General features: G+C 40.5%; 1 protein-coding gene across 3 annotated transcripts in view; it reads left to right on the top strand.

The window, feature by feature from the left end:
• LOC121300936 (cAMP-dependent protein kinase type I-beta regulatory subunit) overlaps window positions 1-16,849 on the top strand; it is a 197,317-nt gene extending 180,468 nt beyond the window's left edge. For 2 of the 3 annotated variants that reach the window (XM_041229937.1, XM_041229938.1), the window contains exons 10-11: window positions 14,937-15,018; window positions 15,552-16,848. In XM_041229937.1, coding sequence (XP_041085871.1) covers window positions 14,937-15,018; window positions 15,552-15,724 — 255 coding nt within the window. In that variant the 3' untranslated portion in view covers window positions 15,725-16,848. Of the gene's footprint in view, window positions 1-14,936; window positions 15,019-15,551 lie in introns of all 3 variants that reach the window. The other variant, XM_041229940.1, reaches the window with a different exon arrangement.
• Window positions 16,850-17,422: the final 573 nt, after the last annotated feature.

The following is a 17,422-nucleotide window of genomic DNA, read 5'->3' on the forward strand; positions in this document are numbered from 1 at the left end:
ATATATATTATATATACACACACACACAATTACTGTGTGATTGACAGCAAATGCCAACATTCAGTTTCATGGTACAATCACTGACATTCACTCAGACTTTGTTGAGCTGATCCGCTCAATATAACCATCCCGCTTTCAGTAAACACTGTACCTAGGCTGCTAAGTTGTTAGTTTTCATTCTGATTATTTATCTGTTTATTTATGGTACCGTACATCCTTAATTATTAGTTCTTTAGACATTTTCTGCTACATCTATACAAGTATAATTTATTTCAAATAATAAACAGTAAATTGTATTTTACTTGTAAAATTCTAAAGGAAGGAGAAAGGTGTGATTGGTTGAACGTGAGTGATGTCACCAACTCAACGCTGAGAAGTTGAAATCTACCAACTCGTCCACAGCGTCTAGGATTTTAACACAAGGTGATGCATTAGTATGAATCATATGCCCAGTGTGAACCAGCCTTTACAGTAAAGAGCTCTAATAAAAATGTACATATTTACATTTTTTCTTTGAGTTGTACAAATAAGTCTTTAGAACCCAGAGTTGCTGTCTTTAAATGTAACTGCAACAGAACCTCCTAATACAGGGAAAGGCTTTCAGAAATAAATATTTGTGGTCTTTGATCATTACTATAGTAGGATAGAGAAATGAAATATATACTGTATATATATATATACAGTGCCATGAAAAAGTATTTGCCCCCTGTCTGATTTTCTGAATTTTTGCATTTTTCACATTGAATTTGATCAAATATTTTGTGGGTTCTAGTAGTATATAGAGGGAGTCTGAGAGAAAAAATGACACCAAAGTTTGGTGCTTCTTTCATTTGTTTGGTGTGCAAGGTAATCAAACATGCAATTTTCAGGTGTGAAAAAGTTATTGCCCCCCCTAATTAACTCAATCCAATTAAAGGGATAGTTAGGGTCAGCTGTTTGGTTAACAATCAGGCCTGATCTGGGCAAGCCCCGACCAATATAAATCTGACTAACTTTGGCCCTTACCGTCAGAGTGAAATTGTCAGCACACAGGTTCTAGAGGCACATCATGCCACGATCAAAGGAAATTCCTGAAGACCTCTGAGAAAAAGTTATTGATGCCTATCAGTCTGGAAAGAGTTACAAAGCCATTTCTTAGGCTCTGGGGCACCACCAAACCACAGTCAGAGCCACATTGTCCAAATGGAGAAAGTTTAGGGCAGTAATGAATCTTCCCAGGAGTGGATATCCTGCAAAATCTCTCCAAGAGCAAGGCGTAAAATCGTCCAGGAAGTCACAAAGAACAATAGGACAACATCCAGGGATCTGCATGCCTCTCTCGCCTCGTGTAAGGTCAGTGTTCATGAATCCACCATCAGAAAGACACTGGGCAAAAATGGGATTCATGGTAGAGTAGGAAGGTGGAAACCACTACTCACTAAGAAGAACATGAATGCTCATCTCAAGTTTAACAAAAAGCACCTGGATGATCCTCAAGAGTTCTGGAACAATGTTCAGATGAGTCAAAAGTGGAACTTTTTGGCCAACATAGGCCCCGTTATGTCTGGCAAAAACCAAACACTGCATTCCACAGTAAGAACCTCATACCAACAGTCAAGCAAGAAATTTATAGTTTTGGAATTGCCTCTTCAAAGTCCAGTCCTAAACCCCATTGAGATGTTGTGGCAGGACCTGAAACAAGCAGGTTATGCTCAAAAACCCACAAATATCACTGAGTTGAAGCAGTTCTGCATGAAGGAGTGAGCCAAAATTCCTCCACGGTGCTGTGAGAGTGCTGTGAAACTTTATCACATGGGGGCATTGAGTGTTGCATAAGTTTCTCTAATATATACTGTACACACACACACACACACACACACACACACACACACACACACACACACACACACATTGCTGTGCAAAAGCCTTAGACATGTTGCATTTTTCTACTCTGATGCAATATGTGCATCAACAATTTAATCAAGTCTCCACTAGTATTTTCTACTATTACGAAAACCTTGACTTGCATAAAGATGGAAAAACATTGAGTGAAATAGCTCGCATCACTTGAATTTCAAGGTGTGGTATCTGAAGCATAATCAATAAGTACAGAGAAACATCATCTGTAATTGGCAAACCCAGGACTGGAAGACCCAAAACGCTGTCTAACAAGGATGAGCAATACTTGAATATAATATCCTTAAGGAATAGAAAAATAAGGGTTGAATTGACAACAGCACCAGTAGAAGGCACAGGTGTCATTGTCCACCCATCAACAGTCCAAAGCACCTTTGACCATTGTTACATAGTCCAATTTCTGTGTTCTTGTACATATTTTAGCCTTTTATTCTTGTTCTCCTTTCTTAACAGAGGTATTCTTACTGCAACACATCCTTTAAGTCCTGATTTCAAGAGTGACCTTTGTATTGTTGATTTGATGGACAACGACAATGTTTTTGATCCTCAGTTTTTTGAGAATATCAGGCTCAAACTGTCAGGAGTCCCTGAATGTGCATTTATTGTGGGGGAGATTTTAACTTAACTTTCAACCCAGCTCTTGATACTTCATCACAGGACACTGTCTTGTCCCCTACCTCTGCCTCCAAATGCTTTCAAAACTTTACACAAAACCTAAATGTATATGGTGCATGGTGTTTGAGAAACAATGGTGTTAAGGACTTCACATTCTTTTCACATAGACATAAATCATACTTTCACATCGAAATTTTATGTCCCCAAATATTATGCGTAACATTATTTCAACAGCTATATTGCCAATTCTTATCTCTGATCACTCCCCAGTTCTATATTAAGTTGACTTGGCTCCAGGAATCACGTTTGCTAAACGCTGGTGTTTTAACTCCTTCCTACTCCAGAATGAAGACTTAATAAAATATCTTCTGAGGGTTGAGAGACTTCCTAGAAATTAACTATAACACCACAACCAACCCCATTCTTTATGGAAGGTTACTAAATGTTTTATTAGGGGTTGCAGTACTGCCTTCTCATCTAACCTGAATAAAAAGCGCAATAAAACAGATCCAGTTAGAAGCTACAATTTCAAAGTTAGAAACAGAACAAAAATGCAACTTCTTGGAGAGTAAAGCCAAACACCTAGCCACTTTAAAGTGTGAGTATAAAAATCTTACCAGCGTTAGAGCAGAATTCCTAGTACACAAGACAAGGCAGCTCTATTATGAGCATGCAGAACGACCTAGCAGATTACTTGCATTGCAATTAAAATAATCCGAACACCTAGCTTCAATCGAGGCAATCGGGGACAGCAATAATATTGTACTTCGTAAACCACAGCAGGGTAACAAAGTCTATCAAGAATTTTATTCACAACTTTACACCTCTGAAGCTTGTGTAGACTTGGCTAAAATTTTGGAATTTTTAGATCCATTGGAATTGCCTCATTTAACTGTTGAACAAGCTGAGCTCTTGGATACTCCTTTAACTTTGCAAGAGTTGGAGGCAGCAGATCGAACTATTCAGAAGCGAAAGTCCCCTGGGTTGGATGGCATTCCTCCTGAGCTATTGCTGGCAGTATGGGTCATTAATACTCAATTCCATAAATTATTCACTGCAAAATGGCTCCTTCCATAGAGATCAGAAATCAGCACTGATTTCGTTGCTTGTTAAAAAAGGTAAAGACCCTTTAGAATTTTCTAGTTACAGCCCCTTTCACTTTTAAACTCAGACTTAAAATTATTTGCAAAGGCTCTCTCTAGGCGGTTGGAGGAATGCATAGGTAACCTAATACATGTTAAGGTAAGGTAACCTAATACACCACGATCAGACAGGCTTTTTGAGAGGCCGCTTTGCTTCAGAAAATGTGCGGCATCTCTTTCATATTTCAGACCAAGCCCTGCATCAACTTGCCTCTTGTGCTATATTCTCTCTGGACGCTGAGAAGGCATTTGATCACCTAGAATGGAATTACCTGTGGGCAGTTTTAGAACGATTTGGGTTTGGCCATTCCTTTATTAGTATGATCCGCACCTTATACAGCAACCCTACTGCATGCGTGCAGACCGGATCAATGCTATCCCCCCAGTTTGCACTTGGCAGAGGCACTCGGCAGGGCCGTCCATTGTCACCATTATTATTTGTCCTTTCCTTAGAACTGCTGGCACAAGCTATTAGACAAAGTACCAATATAGCTCCCATCACTATACACGACTCCAAGCATCATATATCACTCTATGTTGATTACATACCTTTGTTTCTATCCGATATTTCCAATTCAGTCCCCAATGCATTAAATGTATTTAATAATTTTGTTATACTCTCTGGATATAAAATAAATTGGTCCAAATCTATTTACAGTGCCTTGCAAAAGTATTCAGACCTCTGACCAATTCTCTCATATTACTGAATTACAAATGGTACATTGAAATTTCGTTCTGTTCGATATTTTATTTTAAAACACTTAAACTCAAAATCAATTATTGTAAGGTGACATTGGTTTTATGTTGGGAAATATTTTTTAGAAAAATAGAAAACTGAAATATCTTGCTTGCATAAGTATTCAACCCCCACACATTAATATTTGGTAGAGCCGCCTTATGCTGCAATAACAGCTTTAAGTCTTTTGGGATAAGTATGTACCAGCTTTGCACACAGTGTCAGAGTGATTTTGGCCCATTCTTCTTGGCAGATTTGCTCCAGGTTGTTCAGGTTGGTTGGACAACGCTTGTGGACCGCAATTTTAAGAACATAAGAACATAAGAAAGTTTACAAACGAGAGGAGGCCATTCGGCCCATCTTGCTCGTTTGGTTGTTAGTAGCTTATTGATCCCAAAATCTCATCAAGCAGCTTCTTGAAGGATCCCAGGGTGTCAGCTTCAACAACATTACTGGGGAGTTGATTCCAGACCCTCACAATTCTCTGTTTAAAAAAGTGTCTCCTATTTTCTGTTCTGAATGCCCCTTTTTCTAAACTCCATTTGTGACCCCTGGTCCTTGTTTCTTTTTTCAGGCTGAAAAAGTCCCTTGCGTCGACACTGTCAATACCTTTTAGAATTTTGAATGCTTGAATTAGGTCGCCACGTAGTCTTCTTTGTTCAAGACTGAACAGATTCAATTCTTTTAGCCTGTCTGCATATGACATGCCTTTTAAACCCGGAATAATTCTGGTCGCTCTTCTTTGCACTCTTTCTAGAGCAGCAATATCTTTTTTATAGCGAGGTGACCAGAACTGCACACAATATTCAAGATGAGGTCTTACAAGTGCATTGTACAGTTTTAACATTACTTCCCTTGATTTAAATTCAACACTTTTCACAATGTATCCGAGTATCTTGTTAGCCTTTTTTATAGCTTCCCCACATTGCCTAGATGAAGACATTTCTGAGTCAACAAAAACTCCTAGGTCTTTTTCATAGATTCCTTCTCCAATTTCAATATCTCCCATATGATATTTATAATGTACATTTTTATTTCCTGCGTGCAGTACCTTACACTTTTCTCTATTAAATGTCATTTGCCATGTATCTGCCCAGTTCTGAATCTTGTCTAGATCATTTTGAATGACCTTTGCTGCTGCAACGTTGTTTGCCACTCCTCCTACTTTTGTGTCGTCTGCAAATTTAACAAGTTTGCTTACTATACCAGAATCTAAATCATTAATGTAGATTAGGAATAGCAGAGGACCTAATACTGATCCCTGTGGTACACCGCTGGTTACCACACTCCATTCTGAGGTTTTTCCTCTAATCAGTACTTTCTGTTTTCTACATGTTAACCACTCCCTAATCCATGTACATGTGTTTCCTTGAATCCCAACTGCGTTCAGTTTGAGAATTAATCTTTTGTGCGGGACTTTGTCAAAAGCTTTCTGGAAATCTAAATAAACCATGTCATATGCTTTGCAATTATCCATTATCGATGTTGCATCCTCAAAAAAATCAAGCAAGTTAGTTAGGCACGATCTCCCTTTGGTTGGACAACGCTTGTGGACCGCAATTTTCAAATAGCGCCACAGATTCTCAGTGGGATTGAGATTAAAACTTTGACTGGGCCACTGTAGGACATTCACCTTTTTGTTCTTGAGCCACTCCAAAGTTGCTTTGGCCTTGTGCTTGGAATCATTGTCCTGCTGAAAGGTGAATTTCCTCCCAAGCTTCAGTTTTTTAGCAGACTGAAGCAGATTCTCTTGCAGTATTTTCCTGTATTTTGCTCAATCCATTCATCCTTCAATTGTAACAAGATGCCCAGTCCCTGCTGATGAGAAGCATCCCCACAGCATGATGCTGCCACCACCATACTTCACTGTAGGATGGTGTGTCTTGAGGCATGGGCAGTGTTAGGTTTGCGCCACACATAGCGCTTTGAGTTTTGTCCAAAAAGCTCTATCTTGGTCTCATCTGACCACAAAACCTTTTCCCACATCACAGCTGGGTCACTCTCATGCTTTCTGGCAAACTCCAGACGTGCTTTCAGATGGTACTTTTTGAGTAACGGCTTCTTTCTTGCCACCCTCCCATACAGGCCAGTGTTATGCAGAGCTCTTGATATGGTTGACTGGTGCACCATTACTCCACTCTCAGCCACTGAACTCTGTAGCTCCTTCAAAGTGATTGTTGGCCTCTCTGTCGCTTCTCTCACAAGTCTCTTTCTTGTTTGAGTGCTGAGTTTTGAGGGACGGCCTTTTCTTGGCAGTGCCTGGGTGGTGTGATGCAGCTTCCACTTCCTGATTATTGATTCAACTGTGCTCACTGGGCTATCCAAACACTTGGATATTATTTTGTACTATTTCCCTAATCTATGCATTTGTATTACTTTATCTCTAACTTCTGTAGAATGCTCTTTGGTCTTCATTTTCCTTCAGATTCACAGCCTTACCAATAATCCTTCAACAGTGGGGGTTTTATCCAGAAAATGTGACAGGAACTTTAATGGTTCACAGGTGGAGGCCAATGATAAGGTAATTGTGTCCTCGTTAGGGCAATTTCTTTCATCAGTGCAAACTGGGAGCTTCCACAGCACAGGGGTTGAATATTTATGCAAGCAAGATATTTCAGTTTTTTATTTTTCTTAAAAATATTTCCCAACATAAAACCAACGTCACCTTACAATAATTGATTCTGAGTTTCAGTGTTTAAAAATAAAATATCAAACAAAATGAAATTTCAATGTACCATTTGTAATTCGGTAATATGAGAGAATTGGTCAGGGGTCTGAATACTTTTGCAAGGCACTGTATATGCCTTTAAACCTTATCGCTACAAATACCCCTCTCTCCCCTCATACCCCTATTCGGCCACAGGTCACAGGTTTTACATACTTAGGCATTAAGATATCTCCTAATTTCCAGCAGATCTGTAAAGAAAATATGCTTGAAGTTCTAAATAAAATTAAAGCAGATTTGAATAGATGGTCTCCATTACAGGTTACATTATAGGTAGAATCTCCATTATAAAAATGAATATACTCCCTCATATCAATTTGTTATTCTCAATGATCCCTATTTGACTCCCACAAAAGTAATTGGAACAAATCAATACAATTATGATTTTATTATATTTATTTTATTTGGAAGGATAGGCGGCCAAGAGTTCGATTGAATACTTTACAATGCTGTAAAACATCGGGCGGCCTGGCTGTACCCAATTTTAAATATTATTACTGGGCTTTTCATTTAAGGGTATTTAAAACATGGCTGGACTCAGGCATGTCAGCTTCATGGTGACCAATTGAGGAATCCTTACTTAAGCCAATCAGACTTCAGGATCTTTTATTTTCGGCTCCTAAGGGCAGGACTGTCTCTCTTCAAATGGACCCAATTATTGCAAACTCATTAGATATCTGGAAGAAAGTTAACTGATTTCTTGACAATTCCCCAAAGTTTCATAGGCCCTCATCTTTGGAATAATCCCTTTTTATTGACAGGATCTCAGCCTTTTACTTACCCACCCTGGTCCATCAGAAATATTCATGTTCTTAGCAATATTTTTAATGGTAATGGTCTTCGTATGTTCCAGGATCTCAAGGACAGTTACTCGCACCCTGGCTTTTCCTATTTCATGTATCTCAGACTCCACTCAGTCCTCCGAGCCAATGGGGTGCCATGGGACACAGCGTTACCTATCCACCCTGTAGCTGATATACTTGCCTCAACAGTCACTACAAGAGGCTTAGTATCCTCTTTATAACTTTTTTCTTTCTTCCAGTACTAGCCCCCTTCCAGTTACCACTATATGGGACAGAGAGCTAGATAAACTGGGCGGCAGTCCTGATTGGGAGGTTGTATGGGACAATATCTTTTTGTCCTCAAAAAATCTATCGCATCAGTTAATTCACTTTAAATTAAACACCATACCTGGCGATATCAGATGAAGATCGCTCCAGACCATGTCTGTCATAAATGCACTCAGGGTGTAACTGGTACATACTTACATATGTTCTGGGAATATCCTGAAATTGAACGCTTCTGGAAATACATGGCTAATGTGCTTTGTGATATGACTGGAGTGAAAATGCCACCGGTTCCTTGACTGCTCCTTCTCTGTGATGACTCCCAAATTAACTTCAACCTTCAGAAACGTAGACTTTTGTTGGCAGGCCTAACAGCAGCTAAAAAGTCAATCTTACGAGTTTGGATGGCGACTGAGATACCCTTAAATCCCACTTGGTTGTTTTCGTTTACAGATGTGCTTGTGGAGAGAAGTACTGCTAGGTTACACCATGCCAGTGCAAAAACTGTAACAGCTCCAGTCCCCAAATTCCCTGCAGCGAAAGGTCCTGCGGGGGGAGGTGGTCTCCTGACCCATCCCCCCTTCTTCATAGCCGGCAGCTCCCCCTTTTTCGTTTACAGATGTGCTTGTGGAGAGAAGTACTGCTAGGTTACACCATGCCAGTGCAAAAACTGTAACAGCTCCAGTCCCCAAATTCCCTGCAGCGAAAGGTCCTGCGGGGGGAGGTGGTCTCCTGACCCATCCCCCCTTCTTCATAGCCGGTAACTCCCCCTTGTTGGTCTCCGGCCACAGTATTTCCTGCGGAAACGCAGGGCTGACACTAACCCCCCGGCAAAGCAGTTCCGGCAACCCCAGGTGACGGCAGCAGCAGCGGACCCTCGGGAGGCGACGGCAGCAGCAGCGGATCCTCGGGAGGCGACAGCAGCAGCAGTGGACCCTCGGGAGGAGACGGCTGCAGCAGCTGACCCTCAGGAGGTGAACTTGGGAGGGGAGCCCATGGCCATAGAGGCGGCAGTGGGAGCTCCACTTCTCCCTTGTACCGTGTAACCGGTAGCTCCCCAGGCGATGCAGAGCAGCAGGCAACCCCAGGTGATGTCAGGGGCATTGAAGAGGACCAAGGCCAGAGGAGGGGGAACAACCACGTGGCCGGTCAAAAGCGAGGGAGAGGCCAGTTGATCCTCCCATAGAGCAGCTTGGGGGATGGGGAACCTGCGTCAGTCACCTTGGAGGTGCTGCCGTCAACACGACGCTCTAGGGCGATTGCGCTACCAATCGTTTGGGAGCCCTCGGCGGAGCTTCCTGGCAGCAGGCTACCATTGGTTACCCTTTTGTAGCATACGCACACTGCGAGGCGAGGTCAGTCATGCGTGGGGCAACGTAGGAGTCCCCTAGGCAGATCCGTGGTATCCAGGCGGTGCGAGGCAGGCATCCTTGGGTGGAGCGAGGCAGGAATTCACCCTCTGCTGGTGGAGGTTGGAGCTGCAAGCAGTCCTCCAAGGTGGTGGGATCCTGGAGCAGCGGTGCTAACCAGGTAATCCTATGATGTGAGGAATTCACCCTCTGCGGTGCGAGGCAGGCATCCTTGGGCCAGAGGTGGCAAATTATCTGTTATGCGAGGCAGGGTCAATTCACCCTTGCTGGTGGTGGTGAAAGCTGCAAAGCAGCAGTCAGAGACTAACAGAAGTAGTGGAGAAAATAGAGGAACCAGTACTAGGCAGCTCCAATTATATCCCTTCACCCTCTGCTGGTGGTACACAGAAAGAGTACACAGAACTGCAAATGCAAGTCAAAAAGGAGCTGCAAGGGAGTAGTCCCAATGGTGACGGAGGTGGGAGATTAAATGTTTAAGAGATACAAAATGGCAAAAATCGTCTGAAAAAAAAATAGCAAATATGTTAAATGAAACTTTTCACAAGTTTTTACAAAGGAAGATAATGACAACATGCCCCACATGTCATCCAGTTCCTGATCCAGGGGTTTTAAATAAGGTTAGCATAACTGAGGCAGAAGTGTTAAAGGGAGCTAGGAGCTCTCCTGGCGACAGGATGGTGGGAACAGTGAAGATCCATCCAATAGTACTCAAAGAAATGAAATAAGTAATTTACTGTAGTCTACCGACAGACTGGGGATCCACAAAAGGGGAAACAAAACTGAACCAGGTAATACAGACCAGTAAGCCTGGGAAACTATAATAAGAATCCAAAATGGTGGGTAACCGGGTACTGGGAGACAGTCAACATGGTTGTAGGAAAGGAGATCTGCCTAACTAACCTGCTTGATTTTTTTGAGGATGCAACATCGATAATGGATAATTGCAAAGCATATGACTGGTTTCTTTAGGCCAGAAAGCTTTTGACAAAGTCCCGCACAAAAGATTATTGAACGCAGTTTTTTTTTTTTTTAGAAAACAAAAGTACTGATTACAAACCTCAGAATGGAGTGTGGTAACCACTCCTGGTCTGACACTTGGCCTAATCTACTGTTGTCCTGTTTCTGACACCACTTGTGAACAGGATGGCTTTGCAGGGGTGACTAGTCAGACCAGAAATGGGCAGACTCCAAACAATGAGGAATGGTAGGTGAATCTGTGATGCTACGGCATTTAAACAAAAGACATGACTGAAAATAAAGGGTATGAAAAAGGGAGTTTTTGTTGACTCAGAAAAAATGTAAATAAACAGACAAACAAACAATGCACTTGTAAGACCTGGACAGGACAGAAAAGAGTGCAAGTACCGTGCTGGAGCTTCCAACATGAAATAACAATTGTTACACACTCTCCTTCTCTCTCCAGTTCTCCACTCACGAACACACAACCCTGAGTGAGTGAAAACATGCACAGCTTTTATGCAGCTGTACCGAGACTCGATTGCTAATCAATCATTCAATTGGAGTCTTGGTACAACTGCATGTGAATTAATAAAAGTGCAATTCCCCATGCTCACATATTATTTTACCTATACGTGAAGTTCTGTGCAATCATCGTAACTAAATACAAATGTACATTTTAAACACTTGTGCTCGTAACCCATATTTATATCCTGTGTATTTTATACATAAACACCAACATTAACACACTACAGATAACATAAAACACTTAATAAACATAAAGGGGCGGGACACTTCGCCACACCCCTATAGTCCAGGTCAAAGTCTTGGGCTTGGAAGGGAGGTTTCATGGGCCCATGGCTGGCAAGGCAGTCAGAGCTCCTGCTAGTAGTGGCAAGGCTGACCTTGTACAGGGCAATCTTGCAGCCATCCGGCTGCCTGTGAGGGTAGTCTCCTGACCTTCCCCCCCTTATTTGTAGCCAGCAGCTCCCCCTTGTGGGGCTCCGGCCACAGTATTTCCTGTGGCAAATCAGGGCTGACAGCAATCCCAGGCGAAGCAGATCCGGTGACCCCAGGCAAAGCAGTTCTGCGACCCCAGGTGAAGAGGTTCCAGTGACCCCAGGCGAAGCAGATCTGACAACCCCAGGCGAAGCAGTTCCGTGATTCTGCAATGGAGTTTTTACTGGATCTGAACACACTCTTTGTGCTTTGGTGGTATAATTGTGATGCCTTTGAATCAGAAAGAAAATTACAAAATAATAACTATGAATAAATAAATTCACTTTATATAAAAACATATTTAAATACACTTTATATAAAAATGTGTTTTGATACAGGTATCAGTGTCAGCTTCCCTCAACAGCAGACACCCAGACGGGTTAACCTATTGGAAGTCTGAAGGGGTCTGTGAAGGCCGTGGCTACCTATCAGGAGGGGGTTTTAAAAGTCTAATTGCTTCCCAATTCTGACCGCCCCTTTGCAACCCCAGTAGATTGTACAGTGTAACCAATATACACATGCTTGAAATCGAATATTTGCAGACCATCGGTGCAATAGGTGTTTAGGCTTTTAAAGTTCGAGAGGGTTTAAACAAACTGACTGAGATCTGTGTGGTCTATTACATTGTGCTGGTGACCTGGTCTGCTCGCTGTTAAAGGACTAGTTGTTTATAATAATAATTATAATACATAGTGCAGGTTTTTTTTCCTTATGTGTAAGTCCATTCAAATCCATGTGTAGGATTGGCACACTCTCACACATATCCCTTGAACTGTGCGCCCAAGCCTTCAAAGCGTTATCTCGAATGCCAACATTTCTGCGGGACACGCCTGCCTTCTGATTTAGAAGTACAAAATTCAAGCACATTTGTTTTTATGATTCAAGTGCTGCGTAACTGGATTAGTGTGATTTAAATGCAGGACTTAATTTATGGGGTTAGTTAATTATTAATTACAGATTGCTTTACTACCTTTGACACTTCTACAGATAATTGAATGTAAAGCTTACCACCTTAATCCTGTGGTAGCTCCCCTCCCCAGTAGATTAAACAGGTAATGTAAATTTAAACACTTTGCACACTTTGGCTGTCCATAGCATTAGTTCAGATTAACCCTTCAGTTAGAACTTTCCACTACTTTTTAGATGGGTGAGTTTGGAGTGTGGGTTGAGAGAGACAGTAATCGCAGTCTAATCTTTTTCCTCACGCTGTGATTACCTTTTCTTACTTCTCCATCCACACTTTCTCATTGTTTCCTCAAATTCACTCTCATCAAAGCATTTGGGGAAATACAGCACTCACTTGTGTAAAGTTGATACCATTAAAAATCAAAAGGGTTGATACCTATATCATAATAGGATATATGTACTATATATATTAATATAACCTAGGTGGGGGCGGTTTGCCATATATATCAAAGAGCATCATATTGATATATTAATATAAATGGTCAAGGGGAAATATATGGGGGGGGGGGGGTTTGCTCATATAGCAACTTCCATCAGAACTAGAAAGTGCCTATAGAAAGTTTTTTGTTGAGAATTGTTAAATACTAACCTATAGCTTTTGTAAAACCCAAGAATGTTTCTGTAAAAATCTGCTCCTAAACAACATTACTTCCAGTTGCTCATTAGATGAGAATCACTGTTCCTGTACAAAGATGCAATGAATTACAATAACACAATGGGCATGGTGCAATTTCTGAAAACTATTGTAAGGTAATTTAGACCTGAAACTTTGGCTGTTGCCATAACCAGGTATAAAACCAATGAGGAACTGTGGCAGTGTGCCTCCCCCCCACCCCCCGTGCGTATCTTTGTGTTTCATGTTGTCAGTTATATGTGGATATAGTGGTGCACGGGATATAAATGTGTCTGTAGAACTAGTGATTTAAAATGTATAGTTTATACATTTAGACACAGGGATTGCACAGTCACTTCACATTCAGATGAAGTAGGCAAAATACAGTAAAACTGTGTATTTCTCTTTAATAAAATCTACTTAAAAACATGGTCCTGTAAGTCTACTTATGCTTACAGTGCATAACTGCACTTTGTGTAGAAAGCAGACAGCACACATTTCTTTTTCTTCACTTACGCCTTCTTTGAACCAGACTACAATCCCTAGTTCTTGTTTTGTGTGATACATACTCTGTGGGTGGAGACCTTTACTGTGTCTGTTCCTGAGACATGATCATCTTTGCAGCCAGCCATGAAAGTAAGCATTTGATGAATAACCCATTCAAAGTGTTATTTGATGAATAACCCATTATAAATGTGCACTTGTATTGACTTAGGGTATGTTTTGTGTTAGACCAGACATAAATAAGATAATGGCACGAATCTTGAAAGCGTAACTTTTCTTTGTGACTTTTCCTGGCCAGTGCCTTCTGGACATGTCTGAGAAGTGGTAAACTGCGCTGCTGTTGGCAACTGTCCACAGTGCTTGAAAGCTGCGCTGCTATTAGCAACTGTTCACAGTGCTTGAAAGCTGCACTGCTATTAGCAACTGTTCACAGTGCTTGAAAGCTGTGCTGCTATTGGCTGCTGTCAACAGTGCTTGGCACAAATACCGCTGGCTTTGCAGCCCTGGCTCTGGGTTCAGCTCTACTACATTGTTTTCCCATAGAAGCTGATAATTAGATACCAGCCCAAGGCCAAGTATTTAAATTGGGAGCATAAAAGTATTTAAAAACACATAAATGCACATAACACTTGTGATGTGTTTTGTGAAGCAATGAAAGTCTTTTTTGTATAGATCTTTAACATTCCTATTATGTTCAGAATTTAGGTACTTCTGTATGTTTTGGGTCATATTGACCCGATGCAATTTCAAACTAATTTAAACAGCCTTAAATTGATTAAATGTTTTTATTTGCAAAGGTGTTGCTCTTTTAGTCCAGGAGTTATAATAAAACTTCTTTGACTGGTCACATCTAAACACAACTGATTTATTTATTATTTTGTAAAGGGTAGCAAAATGCCCCAATTGGGTAACTGCATTTCATTTACTTAGCTGTTTATTGATACTGAATTTAACCTGGGTTTAATATGGGTGGTTTAATAACAGTAGGATTAGCTGGTCTTTCATCTCTCTCACAGTAAAATGTATTCTTTATTCTTACCAGTGCACAGATTCATAATGAAAATTACTATAAAATGCCCAAACAGGTTTATTTGTCTTAACTGTCAGAATACTGGACTTCAGACTCAACATGGAAATGATACATTGTCAAATGAAATTGCACTGTTTCAATTCAGAAACTGACTGTGGTTAATTGATTCTTCTGCGTCGAGGCTTGTTTGCCCTGTTATGAACTTACACTCAGTATATATGAACGGATTTAAAACAAGACCTGCAGATACAAATTGGAGAAAAACAAAACCACAATACTCACCTGTCTCATTACAGTTTCTTTTCTCTTTTTTTAGGGCACCGCTTCTGTTCTGCAGCGCAGATCTGATAATGAAGAATATGTGGAAGTTGGAAGACTTGGTCCATCAGATTATTTTGGTCAGTTGATCTTTCAATATGATGTATTGCTGCCAAAGCAGTTAATTGTAACTCTTAAACTCCTGGATTGGAGTTAAATTCATAGAAAAAAGTCTCCCCTGGTAAAGGCACAGCCGCGTGGTGTGTCATACAGTAAGGGAGCGCAGGGGTCCCTGATGTCTCCTCTGGTAAAGGTACAACTGAGTGGTGTGCAGGGTGAATCATACAGTCAAGGACGCGTAGTTTCTTGGCCGTGGAAAGTTGCTGGTCTTTACTGGGAATTCCGGAGGGAGTGTCGCATTGGCTCTGGTACTCCCACGGGTTAGGGAAGCAAAATTTGGCAGGGATTGTTTCTCTTGGTGTCCTCCAGAGGCCAGTAGCTCACTTTCCAGCTCCTGGGTGTAAAGAGGCAATTGGTTTGATGGTAGAAAGAACACCTACTGACCTTCAGTTGAGCTGTTGAGGATAACTGGGCATTCTAAATTGTGGATTAAAAAAAAAGATGTGTTATGTTACTCTCATGTCATTGTATATTTGCAATTTTTTCTTCTTAGGTGAAATAGCTCTGCTGCTGAACCGTCCAAGAGCTGCCACAGTGGTGGCTCGCGGGCCCCTGAAATGTGTGAAGCTGGATCGGCCCCGTTTTGAACGTGTTCTGGGGCCCTGCTCCGAAATCCTCAAGAGAAACATTCAGAGATACAACAGCTTTATTTCGCTTACCGTTTAAAACCAGTTATGATTTGCTGCCCCCTCTGTGTTATCTTGTGCACTTGTGCTGTTGCGTGGTTTTCTGAAAACGGTTTGTGCATTGTATGTGCATTTGTTTATGTGACAGGTTACAGTTTATTAGTGCATGCCATGTTTATTAAACGTTCAGCTTCTGCATAATTCTAGGATACAATATGTTACCAGTTCCATTTTAAACTGTTATTTATATTTATTTATCATAATTCTGCTGATGTGGTTGTATCTTTTGGTATTTGTAATTCCAGTTGATTTATAGGGGTAGTTTGCATTTAATGTATTTTTAAAAAAGGATCAATTTATCAATGCATTCAACAATCAAAGGTCTCTCAAGTGAAGTTTGAACATTGGGATCCTGTGCATCCGTATATTTAAACCTGCATTGACTTTGTTTGGCATTAAACTGTGATGTTCTATTCATTTGTAAATGCCGCACCGACTGTAAGATTCATCACTAGATCACAAAGCGATCAACTAAGGTAAGATTTTAGGATTGGAACTCAGTTATGAACACAGAAGCATGCATTCCCAAGAGCACATTTTGCCATCTTTAGGTATAGTAACCAAAACATTTGTGCTAAAACTATGTTGATGGCATTTTCCATTTTCCACAATCTTAATGCCATATTCCCTGACAAGAATAGTTTTTAAACCAAAAAAACAAAACGCAGCTGTTTAGAGCTATTGCAGTATATGAATTGTAAATATCTAATAAAGAGTACTGTTCTTTCAGGAACTGCACAATTACTTTTTATTAATTGTTTCATATTTCATATTTCTGTATCATTCACACACTGATCCCCCCCCCCCAAAAGCAAATAAAAAGTACCAACAAATTGTCACTTTTTGTCTTTCTTAGTGGTTCATGGAAAAAGATTTGACAATAATACTCCCCCAACGCAGTGTCCTTTTGAAGTCCTCTGAATGCCTTTTAATTTGTTTGTTTTTTAAACCATTTAAATGCAAAACCATAACAAAACATGTACACAGGCTTTATTTATTTAATTTATTATTTGTCCTGCAGTTGCCTTTATTTTTTTTCTGCACATACGTGTATATTTGTATATGATGTACAATACATGAATGCAAACATCTAACACCAGTACGTACAATACTCTTTCAAATAAACATGTGGTTTTGAATTTGCGGTTCTTGAGGACAGTATTATTGTCATTGCTTGTGCCCTGGCACCTCTTTCTTTACAAATTAAGCAATGCCTATTGTAATAAATACAAATAAATAAAACCTGCGATTTACTTGTTAGTCAGTCAGGCAGTGTGCAACAGGGTACTTTCAGTTACTTTATTCTGCTTGTTTTTCTTGTTCACAAGGATGTTGGGACAAAACGCTTTTATCCAGTTGATTCACATTTGCCAACTTTTAAATCATGAAAAACATCCAGTTGTTTATCCCCACTTTTGACTCGATCAGTAGCTTATAACTTTTCTTCTAAGTCACTTTTTTCTTTTTTTAAAAACTTTTTTTATACAGTAATGACATACTCAGCAGTAACCACAATGTTGAGCTTGAAATTCAACCGCCAAATCAAATGTTTAACTTTCTAATAAGTCTATATTAGTGCTATCGTATTCTTCATCGTATTTAATTTCAACTAGAAGCAAACCGTGCATTTTTTTTAAATTGGAAAACGTTGGTATCACCTACATACATAGCAAGGTTG

The sequence above is a fragment of the Polyodon spathula genome, chromosome 26 (assembly GCF_017654505.1).
Source record: "Polyodon spathula isolate WHYD16114869_AA chromosome 26, ASM1765450v1, whole genome shotgun sequence".
NCBI classification, from domain to species: domain Eukaryota; kingdom Metazoa; phylum Chordata; class Actinopteri; order Acipenseriformes; family Polyodontidae; genus Polyodon; species Polyodon spathula.